The sequence below is a fragment of the Oncorhynchus gorbuscha genome, linkage group LG18 (genome assembly GCF_021184085.1).
Source record: "Oncorhynchus gorbuscha isolate QuinsamMale2020 ecotype Even-year linkage group LG18, OgorEven_v1.0, whole genome shotgun sequence".
NCBI classification, from domain to species: domain Eukaryota; kingdom Metazoa; phylum Chordata; class Actinopteri; order Salmoniformes; family Salmonidae; genus Oncorhynchus; species Oncorhynchus gorbuscha.
In genome coordinates this window covers 39,595,127-39,618,265 of record NC_060190.1, presented here as the reverse complement: position 1 = coordinate 39,618,265, position 23,139 = coordinate 39,595,127, and the positions used below count along the sequence as shown (strand labels likewise).

Below are 23,139 nucleotides of genomic sequence, written 5' to 3'. Positions count from 1 at the left end.
ACACACACACACACACACACACACACACACACACACACACACACACACACACACACACACACACACACACACACACACACACACACACACACACACACACACACACACACACACACACACACACACACACACACACATACATACATACATACATACATACATACATACATACATACAGAGAGATACATACTTACAAGAAATACAAATATACGTAGAAGAAACTCAGATTGCAAATGTTTAAATTTAGACAAAACTTCTGACCACTCACCTTTTTTCCCCCAGCAAGGATAGAAACATTAAGCATAGTTGCCCTTCGTCTATATAGTCTCTCTTTGCTTATTACATTCATACCGCAGGTTAAACCAAGACCAGAGGGTGAGAGAGTCATTGGCATCTCTCAGGGAGAGTCCTATAGAGTTCCTAGTGGATCTCAGCCAGGTGTGTCCCTGGCCTGTCGTCAAAGTCATAGTACTAAACCACATTTGGCACTCAGTCAAATATTAGTGTACATCACAGTCATTTACTTTGGCCTACCCAACCTTTATATCAACGAATCAACACATATTATTATCACCATTAGCATACAGGTTCAACAGGTTTCAATTGCTCTGGTCTTATTGGACTAGAAGAGCGTTAGCTCAGCATGTGATTGAATGAAAATAATGGACCCCTGTCTGCATCATCGTCACCCACCAGTGGATATTACACATGCATTCAATGGTAAATGAATAAACAAATGGACAAACAAAAACATTTTGAAAAACAGTACCAAATCACTGTAACATTCCTTAGATTTTGAGCTACTTTGTTTGTACCTTGGTAATATTTATGGAACTAAGTGCATTTTGGACCTAGAGTGGCATTTTGAGGGGCTGTGGAAGGAAAATTACTTATTTTCTCATCATCCCGAGCATTGTAGCAAGCAACGCCACCTTGTGGTGGTCAGGCAGTTGTGATGAAGTTACATAAAAGAGTAAAAAACTGTTTGTTTGAATTAAATTCTGGTCAAACTTTATTTTAAGATACACATATTAGTCACTAATTTGTAGTTTATAAGTGTGTATATACGTAGCTCATAAGGCCTTTATTGTGTCTTATTAGCTATACATTAGGCCTCAATTAAGTGGTTTATTATTTAAACATAAGTCATGTGTTACCGGACACTCCTTCATTGTTAATATTTTCTCGCTTTTCAAGGAAAATCAAAATGACAACATTGATATGACAAGATACGGTTCCCAAAAAGTCCTTTCTGGACAATATTTCTGGTAACACTTTAGTATAAGGAACACATTTTAAGGTACTATTCCTGTGTACCTTTACAATTAAGTGTCACCAAATTGATAACAATGACGGACTAATGAATATACAGACTGTCAAACCATTAGAAACAGTCGGAACCACTGTATCAGTGCAAACACAGTACACAGAGATGTTTGCCGTACGCCTTCTGACACCTAACCTGGCCCTTTAAAAGGCTTCAACATTCGAAAGCCACACGCTGTCCAGAAAGCTTGGCAACAGTCACTTATGGCACAATTAAGTCAGGTGTTGAGTAAGCGCAAATTTGCTGTTATAAGACAATCAAGAAAACAGAAACATACATTTTTTTCCCCACGTTCTAATCTAAGCATGTATACAATAACAAAGTTATAATATTGTCAACAGGGGGCCTGAGAGAGGTCTTAGTTCCAATGCTGATTCACATAAAAACAGGGGATCAAATACAACAGGCCTGTGGAACCATTAACAACGCACCTCGAACCTCACACACATTGGTCTGAATAAACCTCATCTCCAACAATACATCTCTATTAAACCATTATTGCGAAATGTAAACACCCTTTAAATGTATCACGAAAATATATGTGTGCAAACGGATATATCCCTGTCTGAAAAATGTCCACAAACAGTGAGTAGACCTACGTATGTCTTTCCATCAGATTAAATAAGCAGTTATGAGGATTACAGTTGCTAGGCCTGTGCTGCACCTTCAGCCACATTACTTCAGATTAGACAGCCAGATTGTAATGAAAACAAGGTTTTGGTATGTGGATTGATCACACCAATCCAAGCGAAATAAGAAATAGAAATGAGAAATGAAAACTTAAAACACATTTTCATACTGGTAGCCCTGATGCAGTGATCTTGAGTGAATACGAAAAATGGTAGTTCCATTTACTAAACAATATGGTAAACAATCCTGCATAGCCACTACCATCCCCTACCTCCTCTTACTGTCTGAACTTCTACCTTATAGCAGCATAAAACCACTGGAGTTGTGAAGACTAGATAGATATAACGAATCCGTTGTCTCACTCCGATATGGCTGTCAATGTATAGCCTAGCCTATGAGGTGAAATGTGTCTTTCTTGCCCTTCCTTGTCCAGTTGACCTGGATCAGCTAGACAGATTCATGAGGAGGAGTACAAAGGGTTAACACTATATAAACCCTGACCCTGTTCAGTATGTATCAAGAGTCTCAGAGTGGGAATGTTCTTGCCTTTTTCGATCATAATGAATACGATCACATGGACAGGGGAGACCTGATCCGAGATCAGCACTCCCACTCTTGATACATACGGCCATAGACCTCCAAGCTCTTCCCTTTGTTTTTCGACATGTAGGCTAACTCCTTGCCTCCTAGCCCTCAGGTTTTCTATTACACATCCTAATGGCACATTGATTTGATTCATTACGTTCATACAGGTAACAGTAAAGATTTGGCACTTTAATATATTAATACAGTCTTTCTTCTTCAGAATGTAAGGTTATTAATTACAGGCATAACAATGGTATTACAATGGTGTCCCAGACAGTGTGACGATGACTGGTGATACTTTGGTCTCCAAATCACCAACTGGCTAGATTACGAAAAACTGTTTTGTCACATTTTTATGCAAAACAATCACCATATAGACATCTCAATGAATAAATAAATAAATATCCTCAGCCAAACGCTCAATGATATAATGCTTTCCATAAACAGTTAACATTAAACATACTGATATATTCCCCTTTAAAACAGACCCTCAGTTGACAACCCTCAGTTATCAATCTGATACATACTAAAATAGTCAACCGGTCATTTTTATATGAGGTTATTATTAATATCTTTAAGCCATTATCACAGGTTATCAACTTCTTCTCTAAAAAAAATAAATGTAAGTTGCTATAGGTCTCTATAATGTAAAAAAAAAACAGAAAAACAACTACATCCATACAATATTGGGGTCTGTGTGATGACATCACCATCTCAAAGGAGTTTGTCAGATCACAACCTTTCTGTTGCTCCAGATGAGGGATTCGGAACTGTGGGGACTTCAAAGGTAAAAAGTGCAAAGGTAACCATAGTTTAGGAATTAGATATGGATTCCTATTCAAGTGGAATGATATGCAGTCAGAGATGAATTCAATCGTCTCAATAGTTATGTCGTGTGTGTGTGTGTGTGTGTGTGTGTGTGTGTGTGTGTGTGTGTGTGTGTGTGTGTGTGTGTGTGTGTGTGTGTGTGTGTGTGTGTGTGTGTGTGTGTGTGTGTGTGTGTGTGTGTGTGTGTGTGTGTGTGTGTGTGTGTGTGTGTGCGCGGATGTTGGAAATCTATCAACACACTGACCTGTTTCATGCTATCAAGGTTACTATTATTTCCATTTTAGATTTCATTTCAACATGAAAAATGTATGATATTTAATATTGGATTAAGAGAGAAAATCTATTCAACATTTTTTTCTGCTTTGGGGTCTTTTTTTGGGGGGACTAAAAATATAATACTGGATAGGATGTAACATTACAATTCCAAAGGATAATGTGCAAACTGTACTGATCTGTACTAATTCCTGAGGGCAGATAGTTATAAATAAATATCATCAACTGTCCTTTCTATCAGTCACGGGGTCAAAAAAGTGCTTGTGAGGTGAAGAATGCACATTATTATAATTTAATTGAGGGAATAACAAACTGAACTAACCCTGAACTCAATAGGAGCCCATGTTCGTAAACGGGGACGTAAAATAAATCCAACAACACTGAATGATAACGGAATGAGGAACGTAGCTACTTTATGATGGGCAATACTCTTACATCTAAAAATCAACCATCACTGGTCAAACACAAAGTTGGAGACCTGACTCGTCCATTCCTGCTCCCACCCTGAACCAAACTTGGCACTCAACGCAACCACCACAAAGCTTTAAGAAAAAAAGAACATTGCCAAAAGGTATAACCAAAAACAATGGTAGCTTAAGGGTTTAACCATAAACCCAGCCAACCACGACCAAGGTTTCTGCTGCTAACTCAGATAGCATCTCACCACAGTCAGAAGGTGACCCACAATAATATGGCAACTTCAAACCAATCTTGCTCCATAAAGTGGAATATGCACAGATAAGTTTTAGTTCATTTTCTAATTAGGTACCTGTATATGATCCAGCTGGCCAAGACAGGACAGGACAGAACAGGCAGGTGGCTGGATGAGAGTGAGGGGTCCAGTGTGCTGCTGAGTTGCCTATACCTGTCTGTCCAGCCAAGCGCTCCACCCAAACCTGTCTCTCTCTCTCTCTCTCTACTCCCACCCTTCATCTTTCCCCGTCTCTCCTCCTCCTCACTGCATCTACAGAGGCAGGTCTGTGCTGTTGTGGCGAGTCTTTCTCGATGTCCCATCGTCCCGGGGGAGGGCTTTCTGCAGGTTGGACATGGCTGCTGTCTTCTTCAGGTCAATCACAGCGTAGAACTCACTGCGCCTTGGGGCCTGCTGGGGGCCACATTTGAGGGGTGGTAGGCGCTGGTGCTGTGGCTGGGGCTGAGACTGGGCTCCCCCTCCTCCACCCCCCCCCCGAGGGTCTGGCACGGCGGCTCCGCATCGAGGTCCACCTGGATATAGTTGAGCTGCCTCGACGGGGGCATGTGACCGTGCTCGCAGCCCTCCCCCCGACCAAACCCTCCTCCAGGCCGCCTACGGAAATCAAAGCTGAATATTCGGCCGCCACGGTCCGGCTGGCGGTGGCAGGGCTGGAGGTGCTGGGGTTGAGGGGGGCAGGCATGTCGCAGCCGGCTGGGCTGGACCTGAACCTGCTCTGTGTTGACATAGTTCTGCAGGGCGTCACGGTGGATCCCCCCCCTCCCCAGCCCTTCCTGGTGGTACCCGTTGGGCGTCCCCGGACCCTCCGAAAACTCGTACTCGTCAAAGTCCTCCTCCTCTTCCTCGTACTCCTCCTCATCCTGCTCCTCGTCATCCTCGTCCTGCTCCTCGTCTCTCTGCAGGGCACGGTACTCCCATACCGGGGGCAGTGACGGCAGGTTCTCGTAGTTGAGCAGAGCTGTCCGCCGGTGACCACCGCCCATCCCCGCGCCCCGCTCACAGGGGTACCCCTGGGGGGGCAGAGAAGATGGGCCATGGGCGTGCGGGTTGAGGGGATGTGATTGTGGGTGAGAGTGACTGTCTCCGGTGGTGCTGCTGCTGCTGCTGGAGCCCACAGACTGGGACATGCTGCTGGGGCTAAGTCTCAGCCTGCGGCCCCCCCTCAGGCCGTTGATATTCTCGTAGGTGAGCTGGCAGCCCTCCTGGTGTTCGTGGCCAGGGTGCCGGTGCATCACGTGGTGGTAGTGAGGGTGGTGATAGGAGTGGGAGTTGTACACGTGCAGAGGAGGCTCGTCCCCCTCTGTCTCTGAACCTGTGGCGCCCTCTACAGGCCGCATGGCGTGTGGATTGTGGCCCCCGTGCCTCTCTCTCTCTCTCTCCAGCAGGTGGCGCTGTGCAGGGGTGGGTCCCAGCATGAATTTGACCTCCTGAGAGGAAGGCTGAAGGAATACCTGGGGTTCCTTGCGTTGTTCCTCGAGGGGACAACAGTGCATGCTGGTCTGCCCACCCCCTGGGACCACGACAGGCATGGCTCCCCGGGTTGACTCGGGGAAGGAAGTGGGCCGCACCTCGGGTAGGGAGTGTACACAGTGTCGACTGGAGAGTTCCCCATCCACAGTAACGGTATTCACATAGGTGTGAGCCTGCAGAAGGAGAGGGAGAAGGAGACAGAGAGAGCGAGAGAGAGAGAAAAGAGATATTAGCAAGGACTCAGAGATCACCCTTCCCTAGGATATTACCGACATATTGCGAGGTGAAGAGTCAGCAGTGGTTACAGTGCGGCTTGGTGCGGGGCACTATAATCAGAAGATCATACTATAGATGGTTAGAGGTCAGTCTTACCTGGTCCTCCAGGCCCATGTGGCTGTGGCCGTGGGGGTCGTCAGTTAGAGAGGGCTGGGAGGATTCAGCTCTCATGGGATACCCCGGGTACCCGTTGGGAAAACCCTGGACAGGGAATGCTGGAGCTGAAGACAGAGAACAATACACAGTGTTGAATGGGAGTCTGGGTGAATGAGGTTATATGTTTTTATGTCTAATGGTGTGTTTGTGTTTCAGGGTCACCGTTAATCAGTAATAGCTGGCTTTTGGCAGGGGGAAAAGTATGAAAAGCCGCTAAATAAAATTGCCACCGGCCAATTGTTCGGGAGAAGAAGAAAAATCTCATTGCAAAGTAAGACTTTTAAGCATATTCATTGACAGAAATACCAGGCTATGTAAATTCATTTGACTGGTCATGCTTATCGGTCTATATATTAATTTTCATAATTTTGTGGAATTAAATTGGTGCATACGTGTTTTCGTTAGTTCTTAAGTATCTTATTTATCAAATGCCCACAGCATGCAGATATAGAGCCTAGTTTCAGTGGAGAATCTGTCAGACAGCAGGAGAGCTTCTGCTACAGCTCCTCAAACAGATTGTTCGTTGCTGCTGTAGTGAAACGTGCTTTAATAAGCCCAATCATTGCGCAACAATTCTAAATACAATCGCATGTTAAAAACAGTTTTAATGGCCACGATTAAAAAGAGCTACTATTTTTATTTCTCAACTGGTAGCCTAATTGAAGTGCGCTCCCCATTTGCCAATTAAGTGCATCTACAGTGGGGCAAAAAAGTATTTAGTCAGCCACCAATTGTGCAAGTTTTCCCACTTAAAAAGACGAGAGTTGCCTGTAATTTTCATCATAGGTACACTTCAACTATGACAGACAAAATGAGGTAAACAAATCCAGAAAATCACATTGCAGGATTTTTTATGAATTTATTTGCAAATTATGGTGGAAAATAAAATATTTGGTCAATAACAAAAGTTTATCTCAATACTTTGTTATATAACCTTTGTTGGCAATGACAGGTCAAACGTTTTCTGTAAGTCTTCACAAGTTTCACAAGTTTTCACACACTGTTGCTGTTATTTTGGCCCATTCCTCCATGCAGATCTCCTCTAGAGCAGTGATGTTTTGGGGATGTTGCTGGGCAACACAGGCTTTCAACTCCCTCCAAAGATTTTCTATGGGGTTGAGATCTGGAGACTGGCTAGGCCACTCCAGGACCTTGAAATGATTCTTACGAAGCAACTCCTTCGTTGCCCGGGAGGTGTGTTTGGGATCATTGTCATGCTGAAAGACCCAGCCACGTTGCATCTTCAATTCCCTTGCTGATGGTAGGCTTTGTTACTTTGGTCCCAGTTCTTTGCAGGTCATTCTGGGATTTTTGCTCACTGTTCTTGTGGTGAGATCTTGCGTGGAGCCCAAGATCGAGGGAGATTATCAGTGGTCTTGTATGTCTTCCATTTCCTAATAAATGCTCCCACAGTTGATTTCTTCAAACCAAGATGCTTACCTATTGCAGATTCAGTCTTCCCAGCCTGGTGCAGGTCTACAATTTTGTTTCTGGTGTCCTTTGACAGCTCTTTGGTCTTGGCCATAGTGGAGTTTGGAGTGTTTGAGGTTGTGGACAGGTGTCTTTTATACTGATAACAAGTTCAAACAGGTGCCATTAATACAGGTAACGAGTGGAGGACAGAGGAGCCAGAAATCTTGCTTGTCTGTAGATGACCAAATACTTATTTTCCACCATAATTTGCAAATAAATTCATTAAAAATCCTACAATGTGATTTTCTGGATTTCTTTTCTTCTCATTTTGTCTGTCATAGTTGAAGTGTACCTATTATGAGAATTACAGGCCTCTTTCATCTTTTTTTTTGTGGGAAAACTTGCACAATTGGTGGCTGACTAAATACTTTTTTGCCCCACTGTATATGCAACGTTACGCAGGCTTCAGTGCGTCACACAACCCTTTGCAACAAGCTGGAGGCAGTAAGCATTTTGAAACCATACACTTATTTGTTTGAAACCTTAATGTTTTACGTCATATTATGAGGCATGTCTTACCTTGCTTCAAAGTAGCCTAGCCAAAATCTAACCATTTCGTGGAGGCAATTATTTTATAAAAAGACTTCCACATTACAACCAGTAACATATTTCTCTCATGTTCTATTGGTTTTCAAATCAACTTTCATTAATTGTCCAGTAGCCAAAGGCACAATCCTAGTCATATTAGCAACACATGTTATTTGTTAAATCTTTAGATCTCCCCTCTATCTAAATTTAAACGTACAGTTTCGCATTCTAAGTTTCACATGAAATCACTCGCATGTGCGGCACAGTGTTTTCCTGCAAATGTCTTTCTTTGGCATTATGTGACAAACATTTGCGTGTAGCCTACTGCCATGTGCGCATTGCTGCGCTTATAATGTGAAGAAATTATAGTTTAGCAACATTTTAAGCTAAACGTTCTGGTCTGTTGCATCAGCCTCAATTATTTTTTACATTCATTTGTATGTAGCCTGGTTGTATAAATTTGGGATCTATTGTCCCACAACTGTCCCAGAGTCTGTTTGGAATAGGCTATTTCTTTCTTGCACAGAACGACAAGCTGACAAATAGAAGAGATAAACTTTTCTACCAAGGGGGATAGTAGATGGACATAGGCTAGTGATTTTGCTGTTTGTTACTTGTCTTGTTGGCTGAGGAAATGTGGACAGTTATTCTAACATCTTCAAAGTGCGCATCAGAATTAGGTAGGAAGGACACATGCCATTGCATCCTCGAATTGCATGTTCTGTTAAGATGAACGACCATAATCTAAATGTGATTTCAGTAATTCTAAGCACCTAATCAGGTTATGCAGCCAATTTCGCAAATGTGAATTTCGCAAATGTCTGGTCAATTAAAATGCTACCGGTCAATTGTCCGGTGCCACATTTTCCTAAAGGAAACCCTGGTGTGTGTCTATGTTTGTGGTGTATTGCACAGACTGATTTGTAATGTAACCTTTGTTTTACCCACAAGTCATTGTACTTTCTACCCTTCCACCTCCCTGTCTGCTCTATCCACCTCCCTCCCTGCCTCTGAACAGGTTGGAGCATGGAAACTGGGTTTGACGCAATAATTTACTGTAAGACATTTCGACACCAGATCCCTGATCTCCGGAATTATTATGGAGTTTTTCCCCTCCAACTATTTTCAAAATATCAAACACATATTCTCAGCTTTAGCGTCCCATCTGTCCTGCATTGCAGTGAAATTGCTACACAAACACCTTCACAGCATTCAACAAAAGCAAAGAAGCAATCATGTACTGTATTGATGACGCACACATGTGTGTACGTGTGTGTGTGTGTGTGTGTGTGTGTGTGTGTGTGTGTGTGTGTGTGTGTGTGTGTGTGTGTGTGTGTGTGTGTGTGTGTGTGTGTGTGTGTGTGTGTGTGTGTGTGTGTGTGTGTGTGTGTGTGTGTGTGTGTGTGTGTGTGTGTGTGTGTGTGTGTTTATATTTGTGTTTGTGCTTACTGTTGGGTGTCTGTGGGGTGCGAGGCATGTCTATCTCTCGTGCGTGTCCGCTGCCGGTCATGATCATAGGCTCCTCCACCACATTGATACTGTTGCACTGCATCAGCTCCTGGAGGAGGTTAAAGATCTCCTCCGCACGAGTACATTTAAACGCAAAAATTCCTGCACGACCACAGAGAAAACACACACATACATGTTCAAGTTATCTTAAATTAATCTAAAACTGTTCCTGACCAAAAAAGAAAACCCAGAAGCAAATTTAGAAGTTATCTGAAACAATTCACTCATTGACAACAACCAACTTTAGGCTTCTAATATAACAGCAGCTATCTAATCAGTTAAGTACAATTCTCCCATTACAATTGTGGTTCATTTTCATACAAAAGTGGAACAAGTAGAGCACTGCATATACACACGTACGTACACACATTTCATAGGGCAACATTTTGTCTATGTAGTGTTAGCTAGTCCAGGTGGTTCAGACTCACCCTGTCCAGTCTGGCAGCGCCGGCCACTCTCGAATGAGAAGAGGTTGGAGTCGTAGCCGTAGCGCCGCAGACACAGGTAGGGCCACCGGATGGCATCCCTCTTGCGCGTGTGCAGGATGAGCTCTGTCTCGGTGAGCTCCATGGTCCCAGAGCCCAACTCATTCCCCTCGTCATCCACATTGGTTACCTGGAAAATACCAAAAAGTACAATCAAGTTATCCCAATCAGGTTTGTGGTCCCACTTTACAACTTATAAAGGCTTTATTTAGTATACATATAGTCTTTGTAAGCACGACATAGATGCAGAGCATAAATATGTGGCTAATTTGTATTTGGAGGTACATTGTCTATAATGCAGACATGAACTGTATGTATACAAAAGGTTAACAGAGCACAGTACAGATATTAGGCATCGTTAGATAGCTGGATAGCTTACTATCCATTGCTCTATGTGAGCCATAATAGCCTGGGGTACAGGATAAAAAAAACAGGAAAGAACAGTTCCTCATAACAATAATATACCATGGACGACACTCTTAGAAAAAAAGCTGCTATCTAGAACCTAAAAGGTTATTTTTCTATCCCCATATGAGAACCCTTTGAAGACCCCTTGTTGGTTCCAGGTCTATTGATTAATGGCCGATTAATTAGGGCCGATTTCAAGTTTTCACAACAATCGGAAATCGGTCTTTTGGGGCACCGATTTTGCAGATTTTTGATTTTTAATACCTTTATTTAACTAGGCAAGTCAGTTAAGAACACATTCTTATTTTCAATGACGGCCTAGGAACGGTGGGTTAACTGCCTTATTCAGGGGCAGAACGACAGATTTTCACCTTGTCAGCTCGGGGACCCAATCTTGCAACCTTACTATTAACTAGTCCAACGCTCCAACCACCTGCCTCTCATTGCACTCCTCGAGGAGACTGCCTGTTATGCGAATGCAGTAGAAGCCAAGGTAAGTTGCTAGCCAGCCTTTCTTAAAATCAATACACAGAAGTATATATTTTTAAACCTGCATACTTAGCGAAAAGAAATCCAGGTTAGCAGGCAATATTAACCAGGTGAAATTGTGTCATTTCTCTTGCGTTCATTGCACGCAGAGTCAGGGTATGTGCAACAGTTTGGGCAGCCTGGCTCATTGCGAACTAATTTGCCAGAATTTTACATAATTATGACATAACTTTGAAGGTTGTGCAATGTAACAACAATATTTAGACTTAGGGATGCCACCCATTAGATAAAATACCGAACGGTTCCGTATTTCACTGAAATAATAAACGTTTTGTTTTCAAAATGATATTTCAGTGTGTTATTATGTTATAATTAAGTCTATGATTTGATAGAGCAGTCTGACTGAGCGATGGTAGGCAGCAGCAGGCTCGAAAGCATTCATTCAAACAACACTTTCGTGTGTTTTGCCAGCAGCTCTTCGCAATCACAGCGCTGTTTATGACTTCAAGCCTATCAGCCTAATGGCTGGTGTAACCGATGTGAAATGGCTAGCTAGTTAGCTGGGTGTGCGCTAATAGCGTTTCAAACATCACTCGCTCTGAGACTTGGAGTAGTTATTCCCCTTGCTCTGTAAGGCCCGCGGCTTTTGTGGAGCGATGGGTAACGCTGCTTCGAGTGTGGCTGTTGTCGATGTGTTCCTGGTTCGAGCCCAGGTAGGGGCGAGGAGAGGGACGGAGGCTATACTGTTACACTTGCAACACTAAAGTGCCTATAAGAACATCCAATAGTCAATGGTATATGAAATGCAAATGGTATAGAGAGAAATAGTCCTATAAATACTATATTAACTGCAACCTAAAACCTCTTACCTTGGAATATTGAAGTCTCATGTTAAAAGGAACCACCAACTTTCATATGTTCTCATGTTCTGAGCAAGGAACTCAAACGTTAGCTTTTTTACATGGCACATATTGCACTTTTACTTCTCCAATACTTAGTTTTTGCATTATTTAAACCAAATTGAACCTGTTTCAATATTTATTTGAGGCTAAATGGATTTTTATTGATGTATTATATTAAGTTAAAATAAGTGTTCATTCAGTATTGTTGTAATTGTCATTATTAGAAATGTTAAAAATTAAATCGTCCGATTAATTGGTATTGGCTTTTTTTGGTCCTCCAATAATCGGTATCGGTGTTGAAAAATCATAATCGGTCGACCTCTATTCCAGGTATAACTCTTTTGGTTCAAATTAGAACCGTTTCGGGGTCCATGTAGAACCCTTTCCACAGAGGGTCCTACATGGAACCAAATATGGTTCTACCTGCAACCAAAAGTGGTTTTACCTGGAAGCAAAAAAGTTATCCTATGGGGACAGCCAAAGAACCCTTTTGGAACCCTTTTTTCTAAGAGTGTAGGTAGCCGATACACCACACACTAGGTAGCCAACAGATGAGGGTTTAGAGATTAACCTTGAATTTGGTGAGATGGTTGTCTTGGATGGGGTCTCTGTATAGACAGCTCCAACAGCTCCCCATAGCTTCAGCAGGACAGCTGAAACCTACAGTACAGAGGGAAAGATACAGTAGATAGACATTACCCCATGAAAACACACACACACACACACACACACACACACACACACACACACACACACACACACACACACACACACACACACACACACACACACACACACACACACACACACACACACACACACACACACACACACACAGTATTCCTACCCAGTCCAGGCCATCAGTGGGAGTGATCCCAGCATCAATCCCAGAGTCCTCTGCTGGGTGTCATGGTTGAGAGAGAGCTAGTAGGTTTGATGGAAATCTTCAACAGGAGCAGTATTTTCTCCCTCCTGCAAGAGAGGAGAGTAAACATGGTTAAATAATGAAAAGAAGGATAACTACTGGGCGTGTATTCATAAAGTGTCTCAGAGTAGGAGTGCTCATCTAGGATCATGCACCCCTCTAATCAATAATGATCTAAAAAGCTAAACTGATCCTAGATCAGAACTCCTACTCTTAGACACCTTATGAATATGTGCCCAGGTTTACAATATACAGTACCAGTTAAAAGTTTGGACACACCTACTCATTCAAGTGTTTTTCTTTATTTTTTACTAATTTCTACATTGAAGAATAAATAGTGAAGACATCAAAACTATTTAATAACACATCTGGAATCATGTAACCAAAAAAAGTGTTTAATATTTGAGATTCTTCAAAGTAGCCACTTTTTGCCTTGATAGTTTTGCACACTCTTGGCATTCTCTCAACCAGCTTCATGAGGTAGTCACCTGGAATGGATTTCAATTAACAGGTGTGCCTTGTTAAAAATTAGTTTGTGGAATTTCTTTCCTTCTTAATGTATTTGAGCCAATCAGTTGTGTTGTGACAAGGTAGGGGTGGTATACAGAAGTTAGCCGTATTTGGTAAAAGACCAAGTCCATGTTAAGGCAAGAACAGCTCAAATAAGCAAAGCGAAATGAAAGTCCATCATTACTTTAAGACATAAAGGTCAGTAAATCCGGGAACATTTTAAAGAACTTATAAAGTTTATACAAGTGCAGTCGCAAAACCTTCAAGCACTATGTTGAAACTGGCTCTCATGAGGACCACCACAGGAAAGGAAGACCCAGAGTTACCTCTGCTGCAGAGGATAAATTCATTAGAATAATTGCACTTCATATTACAGCCCAAATAAATGTTTCACAGAGTTCAAGTAACAGACACATGTCAACATCAACTGTTCAGAGGAGACTGCGTGAATCAGGCCTTCATGGTCGAGTCATGCAGTCTTCATGGTCTGCTGAGTCCAACATTTGAGACTTTTGGTTCCAACCGCCTTTCTCTCTGTGTGACGCAGAGTAGGTGAACAGATGATCTCTACATGTGTGTTTCCCACCGTGAAGCATGGAGTTAATGGTGTGATGGTGTGGGGTGCTTTGCTGGTGACACTGTCTGTGATTTATTTAGAATTCAAGGCACCCTTTACCAGCATGGCTACCACAACATTCTGCAGTGATACGCCATCCCATCTGGTTTATGCTTAGTGAACCAGACTATCATTTGTTTTTCAAAAGGACAATGACCCAACACACCTCCAGGCTGTGTAAGGGCTATTTGACCAAGAAGGAGAGTGATGGAGTGCTGCATCAGATGTCCTGGCCTTCACAATTACCTGACCTCAACGCAATTGAAATGGTTTGGGATGAGTTGGACTACAGAGTGAAGGAAAAGCAGCCAACAAGTGCTCAGCATATGTGGGAACTCCTTCAAGACTGTTGGAAAAGCATTCCAGGTGAAGCTGGTTGAGAGAATGCCAAGAGTGTGCAAAGCTGTCATCAAGGCAAAATGAAGCTACTTTGAAGAAACTCAAATATAAAATATATTTAGATTTATTTCACATTTTTTTTGATTACTACATGATTCCATATGTGTTATTTCATAGTTTTGATGTCTTCATTATTATTCTACAATGTAGAAAATAGTCAAATAAAGAAAAACCCTTGAATGAGTAGGTGTGTCCAAACTTTTGACTGGTACTGTATATATATTTTTTTTAATTACCAAAGTGAAGTTTGAGTAAAACAACAAGTCTACCACCCAAACTATGAGTATGAAGTCGACTAGGCCTAATTCATCACCCGTATACCATAAATAAATGAGGACAAAATTATCCAAGATAAAACCAGACATTAGAAGTGTGGGTCATAAATCCAAAGCCTTTAGAGTAGTCTGGTGTCACCCTTGGGACCAGAGATAAATAAGCTGGCCCAGATATTGGTATTTCCACTACTATGATGCATCATGTATTTTAATTGATGGTCATGTTGCATTTGCTACATTACCATGTTTATTAGGCCTACCATGTTGCAACTTCAGAAGCTGTCAATATGTCTTACCTGCCCCTAATATGAGACAAATGCTTTGATCATTCACACACGTGATTTCTGTTAGGGCTTACATACAACATGTATACAAAATATAGACTACTGTAATCATTTGTGGTGTTTATTAATAACATAAGTAGCCTCTATCACGGTGCTGACATACGCGATCCTGTCCTGGTGTGATATAGGTTCTACCCTGTATTATTAAGCGGGAGGAAAACGTCATTCCTTTTCAAAAGAGATGCTATAGCCATAATCAATACGCCACTTAATATTATTGATTTCATTTCGGCATCCAGACACTAAGAAAACACAACGCATGGGGATATCTCAAAATTAAAAAAATACAATGAATCGAGACGTCGCCATACAAACGCACGATGACACCAACTGCATTCATCAATTTACAGCGCAACAGACGAACAGGTTTGATTGTAACGTAACAGTTTTTTGTGTGTATGAAACACTGCACTGACATTGTTTGTCTGTGAAAATGGGAGGGGAAACATATGAGAAAGCCATATCGCAGATATAACAGGTTTACTAGCTAAAGGAAACATATAGCAGCGGTTGCTACTCACATGTTTGGCAAGGATTGTTAGGCTGGCTATACGAATCGGGAACGATCAAGGCTGCAAATTGTTGTCAACGGCGGCTGCGAGAGTTGGTCAGCTAGGATTCGGTTTCTGATGCTATTGGATATGACACTTGCTTAATAAGAAAGGAAAATCAATTACGTGAAATTAAAGCAATAAACTGTTGTTGTTTTTTCCCCTTTACGCCCCCTGCTGCAGCACGGGCCTCTCTTTGACATTTCCCGACCACCGGGTTGAGAGTTCACAGTCAGACAACGAGGTTTTGTGGAGCGACAAGAAGGTATAGAACGCTGGAGGACTGAATGTGATGATGAAGGTATAAATATGGTTTTCTATAGGACGATGAGTTACTGTAGGTGGAGCAAATCATCCCAGCATGATCAGAAGAGGGCATTCCATCCATAGCCTAATGCTCTTGTGAGCACTGAGTCACGAACCATTCCAATCTTCCACTAGAAGAATAATGAGAAAAAAAACATGCTTCATAGTTTGAAGGTCATCTACTTTTACCTAATTCATCACCAGGTGTAAGCTACTGGACCATGCTGGTTTTTATAGGCCTAAAGGGACTAATATCACTGCCCTTCAACCTTATATTTTATTATGTTCTATTCTATTCCTATTGTGTGATATTCTCTGTGATATCCAAGTACATTAAATGGAATATAATAAAATATAATATCTTTATATCTTTTAAATATGCACTACCATTCAAAAGTTTGGGGCCACTTAGAAATATCCTTGTTTTTTAAATATATATATTTTTTAAATAAATTAAAATAACATCAAATTGATCAGAAATACAGTGTAGACATGGTTAATGTTGTAAATGACTATTGTAGCTGGAAACGGCAGATTTTTTTATGGAATAGCCTCATAGGCGTAAAAAGGCCCATTATCAGCAACCATCACTCCTGTGTTCCAATGGCACGTTGTGTTAGCTTATCCAAGTTCAGCATTTTAAAAGGCTAATGGATCATTAGAAATCCCTTTTGCAATTATGTTAGCACAGCTGAAAACTGTTGTTCTGATTAAAGAAGCAAAAAAACTGTCCTTCTTTAGACTAGTTAAGTTTCTGGAGAATCAGCATTTGTGGGTTCGATTACAGGCCCAAAATGGCCAGAAACAAAGAGCTTTCTTCTTGAAACTCATCAGTCTATTCTTGTTCTGAGAAATGATGGCATTGAGAAACTGAATATCTCTTACAATGCTGTGTACTACTCCCTTCACAGAACAGTGAAAACGGGCTCTAACCAGAATAGAAATAGGAGTGGGAGGCCCCGGTGCACAACTGAGCAAGAGAAGTACATTAGAGTGTCTAGTTTGAGAAACAGACACCTCATAAGTCCTCAACTGCCAGCATCATTAAATAGTACCCACAAAACACCAGTCTCAACGTCAACAGTGAAGAGGCGACTCCGGGATGCTGGACTTCTAGGCAGAGTTGTAAAGAAAAGCCATATCTCAGACTGGCCAATAAAATAAAGGATTAAAATGGGCAAAAGAACACAGACACTGCACAGAGGAACTCTGTTATTGCACATATGTAATCATGTAGTAACCAAAAAAGTGTTCAACAAATCAAAATATATTTTATATTTGAGATTCTTCAAAGTAGCCACCTTTTGCCTTGACAGCTTTGCACACTTTTGTCATTCTCTCAAACAGCTTCAATGGGTAGTCACCTGAAATGCATTTCAATCAACAGTTGTGCCTTGTTAGAAGTTAATATGTGGAATTTATTTCCTTCTTATTAATGTGTTTGAGCGAATCAGTTGTGTTGTGACAAAGTAGGGGTGTTATTTAGAAGATAGCCCTATTTGGCAAAATACCAAGTCCATATTATGGCAAGAACAGCTCAAATAAGCAAAGAGAAACGACAGTCCATCATTATTTTAAGACATGAAGGTCAGTCAATCCGGAACATTTCAAGAACTGAACGTTTCCTCAAGTACAGTCGCAAAAAACGATCAAGCCCTATGATGAAACTGGTTCTCATGAGGACCGCCACAGGAATGGAGGACCCAGAGTTACATCTACTGCACAGGATAAGTTCATTAGTATTACCAGCCTCAGAAATTTTAGCCCAAATAAATGCTTCACAGAGTTCAAGTAACAGACACAACTGTTCAACATCAACTGTTCAGCAGAAACTGCGTGAATCAGGCATTCATGGTCAAATTGCTGCAAAGAAACCACTACTAAATGATACTAACAAGAAGAAGAGACTTACTTGGACCAAGAAACATGAGCAATGGACATTAGTACGTTGGAAATCTGTCCTTTGGTCTGATGAGTCCAAATTTGAGAGGTGAATGGATGATCTCCGCATGTGTAGTTCCCACCGTGAAGCATGGAGGAGGAGGTGTGATCGTGTGGGGGTGCTTTGCTGCCGACACTGTCGTGATTTATTTAGAATTCAAAGTACACTTAATCAGCATGGCTACCACTGCATTCTGCAGCAATATCCTACCCATCTGGTTGGCGCTTAGTGGGACTATCATTTGTTTTTCAACAGGGCATTGACCCATTGCACCTCCAGGCTGTGTAATGGCTATTTGACAAAGAAGGAGAGTGATGGAGTGCTGCATCAGATGACCAGGCCTCCACAATCACCCAACCTCTAACCAATTGAGATGTTTTGGGATGAGTTGGACCACAGAGTGAAGGAAAATCAGGCAAAAGTGCTAAGCATATGTGGGAACTCCTTGAAGACTGTTGGAAAAGCATTCCAGGTGATGCTAGTTGAGAGAATGCCAAGAGTGTGCAAAGCTATCATCAAGGCAAAGGGTGGCTCCTTTGAAGAATCTCAAGTATAACATATATTTTGATTAGTTTAACACTTTTTTGGTCGCTACATGATTCCATATGTGTTATTTCATAGTTTTGATGTCTTCACTATTATTCTACAATGTAGAAAATAGTAAAACATTAAGAAAAACCCTTGAATGAGTAGGTGTGTCCAAACTTTTGACTTGTACTGGACATATACGAACCAGAAGCCATGGATTACAGGCAACATCTGCACTGAGCTGAAGGCTAGAACTGCCATTTTCAAGGAGCGGGACACTAATTTGGATGCTTATAGGAAATCCTGCTACGCCCTCTGATGAACCTTCAAACAGGAAAAGCGTCAATACAAGACTAAGATCGAATCCTACTACACCGGCTCTGATGCTCGTCAGATGTGGCAGGGCTTGCAAAATATCATGGATCATAAAGGGATCATAAAGACAAACTGAATTAGTCCACTCACACAGACAGCGTTGTGAAGAAGGCGCAGCAGCGCCTCTTCAACCTCAGGAGGCTGAAGAAATTCAGCTTGTCACCAAAAGCACTCACAAACTTCTACAGATGCACAATCGAGAGCATCCTGGCGGGCTGTATCAGCGCCTGGTACGGCAACTGCTCCGCCCTCAACCGTAAGGCTCTCCAGAGGGTAGTGAGGTCTGCACAACGCATCACCGGGGGCAAACTACCTGCCCTCCAGGACACCTACACCACCCGATGTTACAGGAAGGCCATAAAGATCATCAAGGACATCAACCACCCGAGCCACTGCCTGTTCACCCCGCTATCATACAGAAGGCGAGGTCAGTACAGGTGCATCAAAGCTGGGACCGAGAGACTGAAAAACAGCTTCTATCTCAAGGCCATCAGACTGTTAAACAGCCACCACTAACATTGAGTGGCTGCTGCCAACACACTGACATTGACACTGACCCAACTCCAGCCACTTTAATAATGGGAATTAATGGGAAATTATGTAAATATATCACTAGCCACTTTAAACAATGCTACCTTATATAATGTTACTTCCCCTAATTATTCATCTCATATGCATACGTATATACTGTACTCTATATCATCGACTGCATCCTTATGTAATACATGTATCACTAGCCACTTTAACTATGCCACTTTGCTTACTTTGTCTTCATACTCATCTCATATGTATATACTGTACTCGATACCATCTACTGTATGCTGCCCTGTACCATCACTCATTCATATATCCTTATGTACATATTCTTTATCCCCTTACACTGTGTATAAGACAGTAGTTTTGGAATTGTTAGTTAGATTACTTGTTGGTTATTACTGCATTGTCGGAACTAGAAGCACAAGCACTTCGCTACACTCGCGTTAACATCTGCTAACCATGTGACAAATAAAATTTGATTTGATTTGAATCCCAGCCACGAGCTGCCCAGTGACGCAAGCCTACCAGACGAGTTATATGCCTTCAATACTCGCATTGAGGCAAGCATGAGAGCACTAGGAGTTCCGGACGACTGTGTGATCATGCTCTCGGTAACCGGTGTAAGACCTTAAAACAGGTTAACATTCAAAAGGCTGCAGGGCCAGACGGATTACCAGGACGTGTACTCAGAACATGCGCTGACCAGCTGGCATGTGTCTTCACTGACGCTTCCAACCTCTCCCTTACCCAGTTTGTAATACCTAAATGTTTCAAGCAGACCACCATAGTCCCTGTGCCCAAGAACGTCAAGGTAACCTGCCTCAATGACTACTTCCCCGTAGCACTCACATCTGTTCTACAGCTGCACCATCGAGATCATCCTGACTGATTGCATCACCTCTTGGTATGGCAACTGCTCGGCATCCGACTGCAAGGCGCTACAGAGTGTAGTGCGTACGGCCCAGCACATCACTGGGGCCGAGTTTACATACACTCAATTAGTATTTGGTAGCATTGCCTTTAAATTGTTTAACTTGGGCCAATCGTTTTGGGTAGCCTTCCACAAGCTTCCTGCAATAAGTTGGGTGAATTTTGCCCATTCCTCCTGACATAGCTGGTGTAACCGAATAAGGTTTCTAGGCCTCCTTGCTCGCACACGCTTTTTCAGTTCTGCCAACAAATCTTCAATTGTGTTGAGGTCAGGGCTTTGCGATGGCCACTCCAATAACTTGACTTCGTTGTCGTTAAGCCATTTTGCCACAACTTTGGAAGTATGCTCGGGGTCATTGTCCATTTGGAAAACCCATTTGCGACCAAGCTTTAACCTCCTGAATGATGTCTTGAGATGTTGCTTCAATATATCCACATAATTTTCCTTCCTCATGATGCCATCTATTTTGTGAAGTGCACCAGTCCCTCCTGCAGCAAAGCACCCCCACAACATGATGCTGCCACCCCCGTGCTTCACGGTTTGGATGGTGTTCTTCAGCTTGCAAGCATCCCCCTTTTCCTCCAAACATAACAATGGTCATTATTGCCAAACAGTTCTATTTTGTTTCATCAGACCAGAGAATATTTCTCCAAAAAGTTCAATCTTCGTCCCCATGTGCAGTTGTAAACCATAGTCTGGCTTTTTTATGGCAGTTTTGGAGCAGTGGCTTCTTCCTTGCTGAGCGGCCTTTCAGGTTATGTCGATATAGGACTCCTTTACTGTGGATATAGATACTTTTGTACCTGTTTCCTCCAGCATCTTCACAAGGTCCTTTGCTGATGTTCTGGGATTGATTTGCACTTTTCGCACCAAAGTATGTTCATCTCTAGGAGACAGAACGTGTCTCCTTCCTGAGCGGTATGACGGCTACATGGTCCTATGGTGTTTATACTTGCGTACTATTGTTTGTACAAATAAACGTGGTACCTTCAGGTGTTTGGAAATTGCTCCCAATGATGAACCAGACTTGTGGAGGTCCACAATTTTCTTCTGAGGTCTTGGCTGATTTATTTGGATTTTCCCATGATTACAAGCAAAGAGGCACTGAGTTTTAAGGTAGACCTTGAAATACATCCACAGGTACCCCTCCAATTGACTCAAATGTTGTCAACTAGCCTATCAGAAACTTTTAAAGCCATGTCATCATTTTCTGGAATCTTCCAAGCTGTTTAAAGGCACAGTCAACTTAGTGTATGTAAACTTCAGACCCACTGGAATTGTGGTACAGTGAATTATAAGTGAAATAATCTGTCTGTAGACAATAGTTGGAAACATGTATTGTGTCATGCACAAAGTAGATGTCCTAACCGACTTGCCAAAACTATTTGTTGTTGATAAGAAATTTGGGGAGTGGTTGAAAAACTAGTTTTAATGACTTCAACCTAAGTGTAGGTAAACTTCCAACTTTAACTGTACCTGGGTGTGATGTATGAAATATAATATAAAGAAATAGAATACAAGTAGAATAGAATGACTATCTCCCCTAGATAGACCATGTGGCATTCGGATTAAATAAATAAAAAACACAAAACAGCACAATTCACACGTAACAAATAGCTTACATATACGTATTTACTTCATTGTTAGTGTTTTTGTTGATGGGCTCCAGGCCAACTCTGTGATGATGGTATGGTATCCACACCTTCCAGAGTATGGCTTTAAAAAAAAGTGAAAGCTTGCGCAGCTTCTGCGCAGCATTGATTCTACTCAATAGAAAGACTGGTAGAGGTTATTGAATTACCGTTCTCTTAGCAGCAGGATATTATGCTACAGCACGATCGTCGATAATGTAGTATCTAAATAAGAGTCCCCCTGCAAATATATCCGGGGCTTTTTAGCACTATAGTGCAGTACAACTGTTTTTTACAGCACTGCAACCACCTTTTAAAAAATAAATGGATAAATTGACCTATTTTGAAAGTTTACACAAATACTGTTAGGATTACGTGGGGTAACTACCCCCCTAAGAACAACGTCCAATTGCTGACACAAAAAGCAATGTTTAAAAAAAATGTTTTTTAATTATGTGGATGATGGACATTCATAGGCAAACAAACTATGAAGGGAAATAAGTGGCTACAGTTTACACTTTTTTGTTATTTAGTGAAATGTTTATAGAAAAGGGCCATTTTTCCCAAGTACCTGGGTAACTGTTACTCTACAACCCAATGTGTAACACATGTCCAGTCATGTTTTATTTATTTAACCTTTATTTAACGAGGCAGCTCAGTTAATAAGAACAAATTCTTAGTTACAATGAGGGCCTACACTATTACAATGTATTGCAATTGGGGATAAAGAAGGGGCGGAGTAAAAAGCCAGCAACAGGCCATGCGACACAGTCCCCCTCAAAAACGAAACATATTTGGTTAGCAGAGACTACTGAGTATTTTCCACCCCACTTTAGCCCAATGAGTCCCACTGTGATGCTGTTGCATTTTGGACTTCAACCCCCTTTAAAATTGTGTGTTTGAGCTAGACTTCTGGGTTGTACCATTGGATTCGTAAATTTATTCTGCATCTGTAAATACCAACCATTAGTCTGATTAAAGGGGGGATGAGCTAGAGTAGAGAGGGTGGACAACAAAGTGCTGCTGGATATGTACGACACAGTCCCCCTCCTGAACTTCACATATTTGGTTAGCAGAGACCGTACTGAGTATTTTCCACCCCTCTTTAGTTGGGACAGGTAGAAAGGTTACCTCTACAAGCCAACATCTATCCCACGTACAGTCTAGTATTACAGTGTATTGCATTGGGGGCTATGGAGGGGTGGAGTGAAAGCCAGC

General features: G+C 41.9%; 1 protein-coding gene across 1 annotated transcript; it reads right to left on the bottom strand.

The window, feature by feature from the left end:
- Positions 1–139: 139 nt before the first annotated feature.
- frs3 (fibroblast growth factor receptor substrate 3) lies at positions 140–15,881 on the bottom strand. The gene is made up of 7 exons (XM_046313047.1): positions 15,642–15,881; positions 12,899–13,023; positions 12,623–12,711; positions 10,196–10,382; positions 9,708–9,869; positions 6,198–6,322; positions 140–5,998 (listed from the first exon to the last, which is right to left on the bottom strand). The coding sequence occupies exons 3-7, from the start codon at positions 12,686–12,688 to the stop codon at positions 4,715–4,717; spliced, it is 1,824 nt and encodes a 607-aa protein (XP_046169003.1). The 5' UTR covers positions 12,689–12,711; positions 12,899–13,023; positions 15,642–15,881; the 3' UTR covers positions 140–4,714.
- Between the last annotated feature and the right edge of the window lie 7,258 nt (positions 15,882–23,139).

Excerpts from the sequence above, each read along its gene's own strand:
- frs3 (XM_046313047.1), bottom strand. The coding sequence starts at position 12,688 with ATGGGGAGCTGTTGGAGCTGTCTATACAGAGACCCCATCCAAGACAAC. Across the intron at positions 10,383-12,622 it reads ACCATCTCACCAAATTCAAG|GTAACCAATGTGGATGACGA; the intron begins GTTAATCTCTAA and ends GGTATTTTCCAG. Across the intron at positions 5,999-6,197 it reads ACATGGGCCTGGAGGACCAG|GCTCACACCTATGTGAATAC; the intron begins GTAAGACTGACC and ends CTCCTTCTGCAG.